Consider the following 12,234-nt stretch of genomic DNA (forward strand, 5'->3'; position numbering starts at 1 on the left):
AAAATCTACCTCTCCTACCAAGCACTATGGTGATGCTGCTCGTTCCACAGAGCTTTCAGTGTCATGGACATTTACTAGATTAACAGCAGTCGCTCAAACTCTTCATGTTTAGCTGCTTTGCTAAGATCCCGGCAGGTTTGTTTAGAGTCACGGATGTATCGCATCTCGAGTGACGTTAGATGTTTTGTGACTTAGTCAGAATGTTTCCACAAAAACGCTAACAAATCGACTCTCGAGCAAGTTTGGGACAACTCGAACATTTCACAATGATTCCTGCTAGAGGTCTCTCTTCAGTTTAAAGTTATTGTACTGGGGTAGAAGACTGGGAGTTAGTCACAGAATATTAGGCCATGCCCAGATCAGCATATTCAACTGCCATTTTAAATGTTATTGCCATTTCTATTTCTTTTTAGGACTTGTGTGATGTTGCTGACCATAGAAGCAGAACCCAGTGTGAACATTACTCTAGGGTTAATTAAAAGAACTATATTTTAGGTCTATATTTTATACTTTTCCCAGTTTGATCTTGTTCTGGGGACCATAATCCTACATTCCAAAATCTCACATTCCAAAATCCCATATTCCAAAATCCCTCATTCCATAATCCCACCTTCCAAAATCCCACATTCCAAAATATCACATTCCATAACCCCATATTCCAAAATCCCTCATTCCATAATCCCACATTCCAAAATATCACATTCCATAACCCCATATTCCAAAATCCCTCATTCCATAATCCCACATTCCATAACCCCATATTCCAAAATCCCTCATTCCATAATCCCACATTCCAAAATATCACATTCCATAACCCCATATTCCAAAATCCCTCATTCCATAATTCCATAATCCCACAATCCATAATCCCACATTCCAAAATCCCATATTCCAAAATCCTTCATTCTGTAATCCTACATTCCATAATCCCACATTCCAAAATCCCTCATTCCATAATCCCATATTCCATAACCCCCCCATTCCATAATCCTGCGTTATGGAGCCAAACAAAAAAGTGGTCACTTTGCGTTGCTTTGAGACTGTATCATGCATTTATATTCTATTTTTAGAGTTTTCTTTTGTTACATCTGCTGTGCAAATATGAAAAGCCCCATTGCATCTGTATAAAATAAGAAGACACTCGTTGTTCTGCTCAGCACTGCTGAGTCCCTTCTTATTTCTCTTTGCATAACCAGCCTTTTATACCCATGGTTCTGTGTGTAGGACAAGAATGTCATGTCTGTGATGTGCTCTCTCTCTCTCTCTCTCTCTCTCTCTCTCTCTCTCTCTCTCTCTCTCTCTCTCTCTCTCTTCCTTTCACCAGTACTCAGCGGTCATGTGCTTTCTATGCTCGCACACACTCACAAGAGAGATTTGAATGATTATTACGCTTGTGCTTTTACAGCATTAAAGATTAAAATGACTCTTGCCACTTTCCTTGTCTTGTCATCCTCACTGGTGCTCTTGTTGTTTTTAGAATCTTTATTTAGAGCAGGCCTCCAGTGGAGCGTGTATCAAGATCAGGCGCTCATGCCTGCGGGATCTAGGTTGCTTTTGTTAGGCATGATGTCAAGCTCCAGGCCCTACAGGACAATTTCCCCGTAAGACAGCATTAGCCATGTGATCATGCTGTGGGTCTTGGTGAGAAACAGGGGGTTGACTCTGACCATTTTCAGGGGTGAAATGATTTTGTGTCAGGTTTGACAGCATTGTGGCTACTCTTGTGTGTTTGGAGAGTCACTTCTTCTCCTTCAGCACCCGTAGAGCTTAATTAGAAAGGGATTACAGGGATTAAAATGATAAACACACATAAGTAGGTCTGGGTAAGCACTAAGGACGAGATGAACGGGAAATAAAAGTTGGCGAGACCAAGAGCAATTAGCATGGCTACTGATCAGTGAACTGGACGATGCCCAGGGCTTTTAAGGAACTCTTTTAACCACAGTCACACTTGCAAGCCACTTATGTTGCCTGCACTTCATCTGTTGTTGGTGTGCACTGACCAACCTTTTTTATTTAGAGGAGAAATGGCTGTAGCCAAAATGCTTAAAAAAAGGTGTTTGGGTTACATGAGATGTACTTAGGCTTCGTATTAGATTCGTCAGCAGAATATCAACTGTAGTAGAAAAAGTGAAAGTGACGTGACATACGGCTAAGTAACGGTGACCCATACTCAGAATTTGTTCTCTGCATTTAACCCATCCAAAGTACACACACACAGCAGTGAACACACACCCAGAGCAGTGGGCAGCCATTTATACTGCAGCACCCGGGAGCAGTTGGGGGGGGAGTTCGGTGCCTTGCTCAAAGGCACCTCAAACGTTTCCGGCCCGAGACTCAAACCCACAACCTTAGGGTTAGGAGTCAGACTCTCTAACCATTAGGCCACGATCTTCCCCAGTAGCTACGTACACTTACCAGAGGCATCAAGGATCTCTGTAATGCCCCTTCTACTGGCTACTCATTAATTGTGCAGTTGAATATGAACACTATTTTCAGGAACATATTGTGTGTCAGAACATGACACACAATATGATGGGATCCAATGAGTCCTCGGATGAGAATTTTGGATGTGTCACTTTTCTACATTGTGCTTAACTGGTATAGAATTGAGAACATCTTGAATCAGATGTTGTGCCGGCTTTGTGGGCTGCCCTGTCCTTGGGAGCATGACTCTTTCACACATGTCTATAGAGTATTCATACATGAATGCAAGTTCTTACTCAGTATGTGTGGTTTAGAACAGATCAAAGGTTACAGCCTCTCGTTCTTCTCCTTAATCAGAAGCCATATTAAAATGGGTCACATCAGTGCGACAGAATCTGGGTTCATAAGAACAACACATCCTATAACCAGAAGACTGTAACTTAGTTTAGGATTTTTACAAATTTTCCATTTACTGTAAGAAGTCTTGGCCTGGTTTTCAAAACAGGAACATCTGACCCGATCCTTTCACACATTCCTGCTTTGAGGTGCATATAAATAAACGATTATACCTTCTTACCTCCTTACACTGCTGTGCTTCTGTGCATTTTCCTGTCAGTCCTCCATGGCCCAGATCTACATTGTGAACAATTGGCTCAGGGCAAACCCGAACATCATGATCACACCCGCAGAGTTTTACTCTCAGAGAGATATTTAACACTTCCATGTACCGTTTTGTGCTTTTTCTATAACTAATGATATGTTTCCTGTTGATATTGAGCTCTTTTCTGTCTTTCTGTATTACTTCTCCAGACCTGCCACTGGTGCGACGACTTCTCGCCCAGCTTCTGCTGCACCAAAGTCAGCTGCTCCCAGCGCGTCCAAGACGTCAGCATCCGCATCAAAGACCACTCCATCCGCAGCCAAAACAACCACCTCTGCTGCTAAACCGTCACCTGCTAAAGCTCCCTCTGCTAGTCGAGCTCTGACCACATCCACACAGAGCCCTACACCCACCAAGAAAGGTAGACAAACGATCTTAAAGTAATATCCTTAAAGGAAAGCAATTTCACTCTTAAAGGAATTTCACTCTACATTATTTGGATCTTTATGGATGAGACCATTTTGATTTTTTGGCATAAGTCAAGCGTATTAAATGAAAATGTGTCCTGTATTCGACCAGTTTAATTTCTGTTATAAGATAAAAGAGCGGACATAAAACTCTCTAGACCAGCGGTGTCCAATCTTATCCACCAAGGGCCGGTGTGGGTGCAGGTTTTTGTACCAACCAAGCAGAAGCCAAACCTGATTCCACCTGTTTAATCAGTTGTTCTTGGCTTTTAGTAGACTCTGGTATGGCTTCTGCTTGGTTGGAATGAAAACCTGCACCATACCGGCTCTTCCTGGATAAGATTGGACATCGCTGCTCTAGGCAACCAACTAATTGGTCTTAGTCTTCATTATTGTACATGACTTTTTTGTTTTTTATACAGTATATGACCTCTCCATAGCTTTCGATTTTTTCCTTGTTCAATATTGATTATATAACAGAGTAAAACATTGAGAACACTGAAAATCCTTTGCAATATTCTTATCTGTTTAGACGCAAGCAAGCCAGCCACCTCGGCAGCGAAGAAGTCAACCGCCTCGCCACTAACTCGCCCTGCTTCTGTTAAGACCAGCAAGCCGGACACCCCGAAGGCATCCACGCCAGCAAAACCAGAGTCTGTCGCCAAGAAAACTTCTACTCCTAGCAAGCCAGCAGTGGAAGCCAAGACGGGTAAGCCTAAGGAAAGCAAACCAACGCCGTCAAAGGAAATCAGTGGGACCCTGAAAGCATCTGGCGCTAAGAGCAGCACATCAAAGTCAGCCAGCCCTAAGAAGGTAGTGGGTAGCAGCACTCCCATGCCAGTTAAACGTGGCCCCAAAGCTGCACAAAAAGAGAATGAGAAAGAGGCTGTAGCTCCTGCTGTTGAGACTACTGCTGCAGTTGAAGCTGTGGCTGTTGCTGCTGCAGCCACAGCTGCTGTCGCCACAGCTGCTGGTACCATCATCGCTGTGACAGACAGTGAATCCGAAGTCCTGCCTGAATCCAAGCTTGAAGTTCCACCTGAAGTCAAGCTTGAAGTTTTATCCGAACCCCAGCTTGAAGTTCCACCTGAAGACAAGCTTGACGTTCCACCTGAAGTCAAGCTTCAAGTTTTATCTGAACCCCAGCTTGAAGTTACAACAGAACTCAAGCTTGAAGATGCACCTGAACCCAAGCTTGAAGATGCACCTGGACCCAAGCTTGAAGATGCACCTGAACCCGAGCTTGATGTAACACCTGAACCCAAGCTTGAAGATGCACCTAAACCCAAGCTTGAAGAAGCATCTGAACCCGAGCTTGAAGTAACACCTGAACCCGAGCTTGATGTAACATCTGAACCCGAGCTTGAAGAAACACCTGAACCCGAGCTTGAAGTAACACCTGAACCCAAGCTTGAAGTAACACCTGAACCCAAGCTTGAAGTAACACCTGAACCCAAGCTTGAAGTAACATCTGAACCCGAGCTTGAAGTAACACCTGAACCCGAGCTTGAAGATATAGTTAAATCCAAGCTTGAGGATGCACCTGAACTCAATCTCAAAGATGCCACTGAACCCAAGCTTGAAGCTGCACCACATCCAGTGGAAACCGAGTCTCGACTTGCAATTGAAACCAAGACTGAATATTTGCCTGAGGCTATACCAGAACTCTTACCGGAAACCAGGACTGAACTTGAACCTGAACCAAAATCAGACATCCTGTTGGAAACTGAGTCTGAATTTAAATCTGAAACCTTCACTGAACACCTTCTAGAAGCCAAGCCTGTATGTGCATCTGAACCCAGGTCAGACATCCTGCTGGAAAGTGAGTACAACTTTATGTCTGAAACTATGTCTGAACTCCTGCTTGAAACCAAACCTGCAATTGTACCTGACCCCAAATCAGAGTCCCCATTAGAAAGTGAACCTGAACACACATCTGAGCACCTGCTTGAAACCATGTGTGATTTTGAACCTGAACCCCAGTCAGAACTTCCATTGGAAACTGAGCCTGAATTTACATACGAGTCTAAGTCTGAATTCCTGCTTGAAACCAAATCTGAATTTTCCCTTGCCTCTGAACACAAGTCAGAACCCTTGTTAGAAACAGAGTCTGAAATTGCCCCTGAACCCAAGTCTGAACTCCTGTTTGAAACAAACCCTGAACTTCCCTCTGAACCTAAGTCCCAACTCCTGTTTGAAACTAAACCTGACCCTCTACCTGAAACAGTCCCAGAACCCAAAGTTGAATTTATGATTCCTGATGCAGTTGAGGACACTGCAGCAGGCGCTGAGGATATTCCTTCTGATACAGAAGAAGAAACAGACGAAGAGGTAGTGCCACAGCTGGCAGCTCAGCTGAATCTAGTCAGTGCCCCTTCTACTCTTGGCACAACAGTTATGTCACCACCATCCTCTCCCGCTGGAGAGTCTCCAGTTCTGGAACCTGAGATCTCTGCTCCACTACAAGATATGTACACTGCCAGTAATGTCTGGGCACAGAATCAGCCCATGTTCTCAAGTGATATTACCACAGAGAATCTGGAGCAAGAAGATATCAGGGTTCAAGAGAATCTCCTGACCACAATGAAGTCTTCAGCAGAGGAGGCAGGGGATGTAGAGAAACCTTTCAGTCTTGGAGTGGAGTCTGACCTGTTGAGTAGCTCCTGCATGGAGCATTTCAGCAATGTGTCACCTACCTCTCTTAATATGGAGATGGAGGAGGCAGTGGAAAAGGCAGAGGAAGAAATCAATGAGGATGACCATGATGAGGAAGAGGAAGAAGAAGAGAAGCAAGAGGCGAGAGAGATTGTTCAAGCAGTGCCGGAAACACAGACAATTGATGATTTTACGTTTGGATTATCAGATGTTAACAGCTCTAGTAGCGGTGTAATGCAGCCTGATGACTTTGACAGGATCACCCAGCAGGAGCAAGCAGAAACAACCACAAACTTCCAAATGGAGAGTCATCACAGTGATGAAGATGGAGAGGATTTCTCTCTGAAAAAAGTGGAAATGGAACAGCCATTTATGGGTCCACCTGGGGTCAAATCTTTTTCTGATGAAGAGGATGAAGAGGAGGAGGAGGAGGAGGAAGATGAGCAGGAAAAGGAGGAAATGGATACTGGTCCAGAACATGTTGACAAAGATCACGTGGACTTTGGTCAGGAGCAAGCTGGTGATCATCATATGGATGTTCACCTCAAATCTGAAGAAGAGGAGGACCATGAAGATGAAGATGTTGAGATGATTAGTGAAGTCCAGATGGAGGGCGGAAGCAAGATTGCTGAAAATATTGATGAGGATGACTATGATGAAGGATATCTAGACAATTTGAACCGCACTGCTCCAGCTCCCTCAATACCTATGAATGCTGCCTGGGGCCCGTTTAACCCCTTTGGAGACACATGGGCTCAGCCAACCTCCATTAATGTAACATCAAGTCCCTTAGATGTTAAGGTAGCTGATCACGAGACACCCACAAAGTCCCCTGCTGAAGCCTGGCTGGAGAAGCCTCTATGCCATTTGACTGAACCACACCTTGAGGTCCGTGAAGAGACAGAGAGCTCAGTACCAGTGGATGGTGCTAACCTGTGTGCACCTGCTATTGGTATGTCCCAGTCAAGCACCCTAAGTGGAACAGCCCTGGCAGCCCACAGCAGCAGTGAGACAAGCACACCAGAAGAGCTGCGGGACTATGACAGCAGCTCAGGGGTGGAGTCACGCTCTGAAAAGCAACAGACGCCTGTCCCCTCAGCCCAGCCTGACCAGGAACAAGACCTCGGGATTCACCTGGAGCGTGGCGATGGGGAAGAAGAGGAGGCAGAGACACTCCCAGCAGATGAGGTCCTGGGCGATGCTCCAACAGCACCAGCATCTGTTCCATCATCCCCTACTACGTCTGGGGACGAGGCAAGTGATACTGAAGGGGAAATGCAAATCAATGACCCTGATGTTCCAGGTGATGACACTGCAGCCTTAGACAGTCCTACTGCTTCCCGAGACCTCCCTGCCTTGGACGAAGATGAGGAGGCCACTGACATTCATGTTGGAGAGGAAGATGGTGGGACCCCTCAGTCAGCCAACTCTGTAGCTTCATATGGCTTTGACTGCTCGGTTTCCAACTCCAATGCTCATTCTACTGCTGAGAGCTGTGGCAAGAGCCCTGGGATTTTTTCCCTGGAGAACGAAGATCAACTTCCAGAAGAAGCTAAGGATCCCTCACTCATTAAGGAGCTGACCTTGCCTGCTGCAGCCGCTAAAGCCGAGGATCTACTGGGTTGTCCTGTCGACCTGCTTCCCCTTGGCCAACAAGGGGAGTCACATGCCAATCCTGATGACCAATACCTGCTATGCGGGAAGACAGGAGCCAGTGCTCTCGAGGAGTCTGACCCAGAGTCTCCCATGCACCTGTCTCCCCAGCACGGGGACAACACAGATGGCCAGCCACCTTACTACTCTACTATATGTGATAATACTGATAGCTTTCTGGCAGGTAATGTATAAAGTCCCAGAACGGAATGCACCTTTTTCCCGCACCCTTCCCAAAACAGCACCCTCTCTTCCTTTTTGTCGTTTGTTTTCTTACCAGTCCAGGCAATGGCGTAATGAAACGGGGGAAAAAATTGAACATGGGGGATGGACTGTAGGTTTATCAGTGCTGCTTTCTCTTTCTTACTACTATAATAGTCATGGTTATGATTGTATGGCTTAATTCTTGTATGTACAATAGCTATTCTCATTTTCTATTAGAATGTACTATTGAATAACACTGCGTACTACAGCACCCCTGAACATGGATCGATAGACTGAACTGTTGTTAAGTCCTTTAATGAATACGGAAAGCAAAAAAGAAAGCAAAAAAAAAAGAAAAGAAAAGAAAAAGGATCACATTCAATGGACTCTATCTATGTTTGTATTTATCCTACTGTTTTTACCGAACAAATGTCAAATGATTTTTTTTTTTATACTTGTTTTATTGTTTATTTTTGTTCCCGGTCTTCTCTTGCACTGTAGCTGTACCCTTACACCTCTTTTATTTTTTTATCGTTCCCGTGTCAAGAACTAACTGTTTTAGCACTAACTAAAGGCTAGATCTTCTTCCAGAGGGCTTCGCACTTTGGAGTTTTTTCAGTGTAGGGAATTGTTGGAATGTTAGATGGCAAGCGATGTTTTGTTTTTAAACTTTTTTCTAGCATAAAAAAAAAATTCCAGCACACTTTTGTGAAGGATAACTTATGATAAGTCACATACCACAGCTTTTTTAAGTACTCAGCAGTGATCTGGTTTTGTTGATTTGCAGTAGTTGGACATTTTTGCTTTGGCTCAAATATTCGATGTGGTGGAGAAAAATGTTACTCGCTTTAAAAAAAAATTACACTTGAATGTGGGTTGGCGAGTATCGGACGTTTGGATTGGAAATTGCATGTACAACTAATTGCTTTACTGTAATACTGTTCAAGACCTAGTATGTCCAGATGATCAAGAAAAATAATAACACTGGTTCAAACTAATTAAATGGTTTTTTCAAAATTCCATTAAACATCATTTCAAGGCTGCCTGTTCCTGTTTCTTATTTCCTGCATGGTGCTAAGAAATTTGTGTCCATTAAGAACTACTCCCGTTGGAGCATTCCTATGGTCTCTGACTAGGAACAGGAATGGTGTTACCTCCAAATGGAATTTTGATGAAATGACATCCCTGGTGTCCACACCCATCATCTCCAGCATGTGCCCTGGTCTATAATGTTATCCCTCCCTGTTATAAGAGTCCACATTGCCAGACATGCGAATAAACTCGTACTCCTGGTCGTCTTGTCTGTCTCCAAGCCTAACGGAATGTTATCTGTAGATCTTCAAATAAGGCTACACACAATCAACCTGAATGCTGTCTCTTTTTGCTCTCTTTTATGCATTTATCCATTTTCTCCATAAAAGACCCGCACACCAGACTGCTTGCTATGTTGTGTTGGCCTCATTCACTACAGCTTTAGTCATATTAGACCACCTTGTGGCACAAATCAACAGAGGATCACTGGATCTTACAGTACAATACAATAATAATAATCATCATCATCGTCATCTCGTACTCGTGTAGCTGTTGTGTCAGTTTGTCTGCAAAAAAAGTGGATCCTTGTTAAATGATCTTTTAAGGAACCGTGTGTTCTCTCAAAATAGAACGGTCTATGTTTATTAGTTTAAACATGAGGTTGTGCAAATGTTTTTCTGCAGAAGTCAGAATTGGCCGACTGCGATGTTATTCACTTAGTTTGCTGAGTAAAGTTCCTGATAATGGCCTGCACCTGGCATTTGGAAAGTTTTCTAAACTGATTTTGCTTTCTATATTGAATTAATGTCCTGAAAAGGAAATTAATAGTTAGCCTTCAGGAGACAACCCAGAACAGAAGCCCAAATCTGATTGGGTAACATCTTGAAGAACAGACCATATGAGGAAAGGATGGGCCAAAATGTTTTAATCCCTGTGCTGTAGACATTACACATTGTATAGCTATTTTTACAACTGGAACTGGAAAATCTTTTAGTACAATCGAACTTTTATTTTTGGTAAAGACTTGCCTTAAGATAATTGATTGTCAATGGTTATTCTAAACTACTAGGGTTTTGAAATGTGGATTTTTTTAAACTGTTGCCTGAACATATTTCTCTCTCCATGGTCAGTATGCTACATTCAGTCTGGTTCATCATTTATGCCTCAACCCCCCAAACCCCTTTCTGTTATTTGCTTCTCTGACAGTAACAAATATTGTAAGTGCTCTTGACTGTTCCACAGAATACAGTTACTCTGCATTACCAAGCCAGCAGGAAGTAAAGTACGGCAATATACAGTCACCTTCTCCAGAGGTCAACGGCAATCACTACCTCAATCTGGTGCAAAATGCACATCGGCACTACAAACCCATTATGCCCCAACTTCAACAACAGAAGCAGCAAACCAGTTGGGTGGTAGAACTTGTAAGGCTTCCTTCTGCTTGTCCGCCACAAGCCCAACGAGCAGGTCAGCTGAAGCGCTTGGAGCAACACCAGCTCCACCTTCGCCACATCCGGCAGCGACAGGAGCAAGAAAGACAACAGCGCCTTTGGCTGGAGGGGGAGAGGCAGCGACAGGAGCTCCAGAAGCAGCTTGAGAGGCAACAAGCACTGCGACAGTGGCAGAAGCAAGAAAGGCAGAGGATAGAATGGCAGAGGCAGTTAAAGAGGCAACGTCAGGAGCTCCTGCAGATTCAAATTTGTCAAGAGCACAGGCAGCGGCGACAACTCCTGCAGTGGCAACTCGAGCTAGAGCAGCGGCTTAAAAGACAGCAAAAAATTCCGTCAACCAAGCGAATTTCCCCCTCACACGGACTCTGCACCATCTATGAATCCATGGAGATCATCGAGGATGAAAATGTTGAGAGAAACAGTGCAACAGTGAGAAAAGATTTAGGAGGGCAGAAGAATCCAACTCACCTGCCGCTGTCTCTAACAAATAGAAACCTCTCCCAGACCCAGCATGAGCTAGACTGGAATTACAAGATGGATGTGGTCCAGCAGTTGATCAACCAGGCATTGTTGCTTGAAGGAGACGATGGCTGCCCACCACTGCTTTATCTGCCTGGGCAAGGAGGGGGAACCCTCAGCCCACTGGAGAGTAGCTCCTGGCCCCAGATGCTGCACCAACTTAGTAATGCATCGGCCACCATCACCTCTGTTTGCAGCTACTCCCCCACACAGGGAAGCTCACCACAGGGTGACTGGACCATTGTCGAGCTTGAAACGTACCACTGAGAAATGAGCTCAGACCTTCTAAAACGATTTCTTTGTGCATAGTATAACATGCTATATTCAGTCTAAATATATTTATGATAATGATTCACTGGGAATTCAGGTGCGCCATACGATTCTGATTAGCTTATTTGGCGACCACTATCCTTTATCAGTCAGACTATGACAGGACAACAGCAGAGCCAATGTTATTTGAGTGAATTTTTTAGTGTATACATGTTTGTGCATGTGGTAAACACCTCCGAGTCTCTGCTAGCTTGAAGGAATACAGCCAAAATTGGCGATTGGTTAGGAAATTGATCCTGATGAAGGCTGGTGAACTAACCCAAGAACATGTAAAAATGAGCAAAACTCTCTATTATTACCCAGAAATGGTATAAAGATTTGAGTTCAGGAAGCTCAAACACCTGTCAGTTGATCAACACCTTTTGTCCCATACTGTAGGAATACAGAAGTTAATGTGTTTAATGAACCTGTAATAGAAATGAGCACAGATCCAAAATTCTTTCCTGTATGTCGAATAATGTGAGTGGTGTCTGGTTTTGGTTTTACCTTCACTCCAAGGGCATTTATTTTTAACAAATGCAGTGTCTTTGAAGTTCTTTTTCTTTTTAAAATTGTTGCGCTCGTGGTAGATCGAGATCATTGTGGCATTTCGTGGCATCTCAGAGTCCATTGAGCCTATTGTATTTGGTTTGTAAGGAAAGAGACATGAACACCGAAGGCTTATGAGCACTTCAGACACGACGGCCGCACTAATGACTGTGGGGTGAAGAAAATGAGACGCAATGGGATGAGATGCTATGGGATAAAATGAGATGCTTTCTCTCTCTCTCTCTTAGAAAAGGGGGATTTCTGTTCTGTGTCCTTTCCCAACATTCCACAAGCATTACCTCATTTCCTGGGTCCCTTCGATTCAATAGGTTTCCCGGGGTTACCGATGATGTCATGGCAACAGTTT

The 12,234-nt window shown here is 44.0% G+C and overlaps 1 protein-coding gene across 3 annotated transcripts in view; it reads left to right on the top strand.

Annotated features, from left to right (window-relative positions):
- wu:fb95e10 (titin) overlaps positions 1–9,048 on the top strand; it is a 25,945-nt gene extending 16,897 nt beyond the window's left edge. For all 3 annotated transcript variants that reach the window (XM_027158802.2, XM_027158804.2, XM_047815803.1), the window contains exons 4-5: positions 3,238–3,449; positions 4,028–9,048. In XM_027158802.2, the coding sequence (XP_027014603.2) occupies positions 3,238–3,449; positions 4,028–7,998 (4,183 nt within the window). In that variant the 3' untranslated portion in view covers positions 7,999–9,048. The remainder of the gene's footprint in view (positions 1–3,237; positions 3,450–4,027) is intronic.
- Positions 9,049–12,234: the final 3,186 nt, after the last annotated feature.

This window comes from Tachysurus fulvidraco, chromosome 7 (genome assembly GCF_022655615.1).
Source record: "Tachysurus fulvidraco isolate hzauxx_2018 chromosome 7, HZAU_PFXX_2.0, whole genome shotgun sequence".
Taxonomy (NCBI): Eukaryota; Metazoa; Chordata; class Actinopteri; order Siluriformes; family Bagridae; genus Tachysurus; species Tachysurus fulvidraco.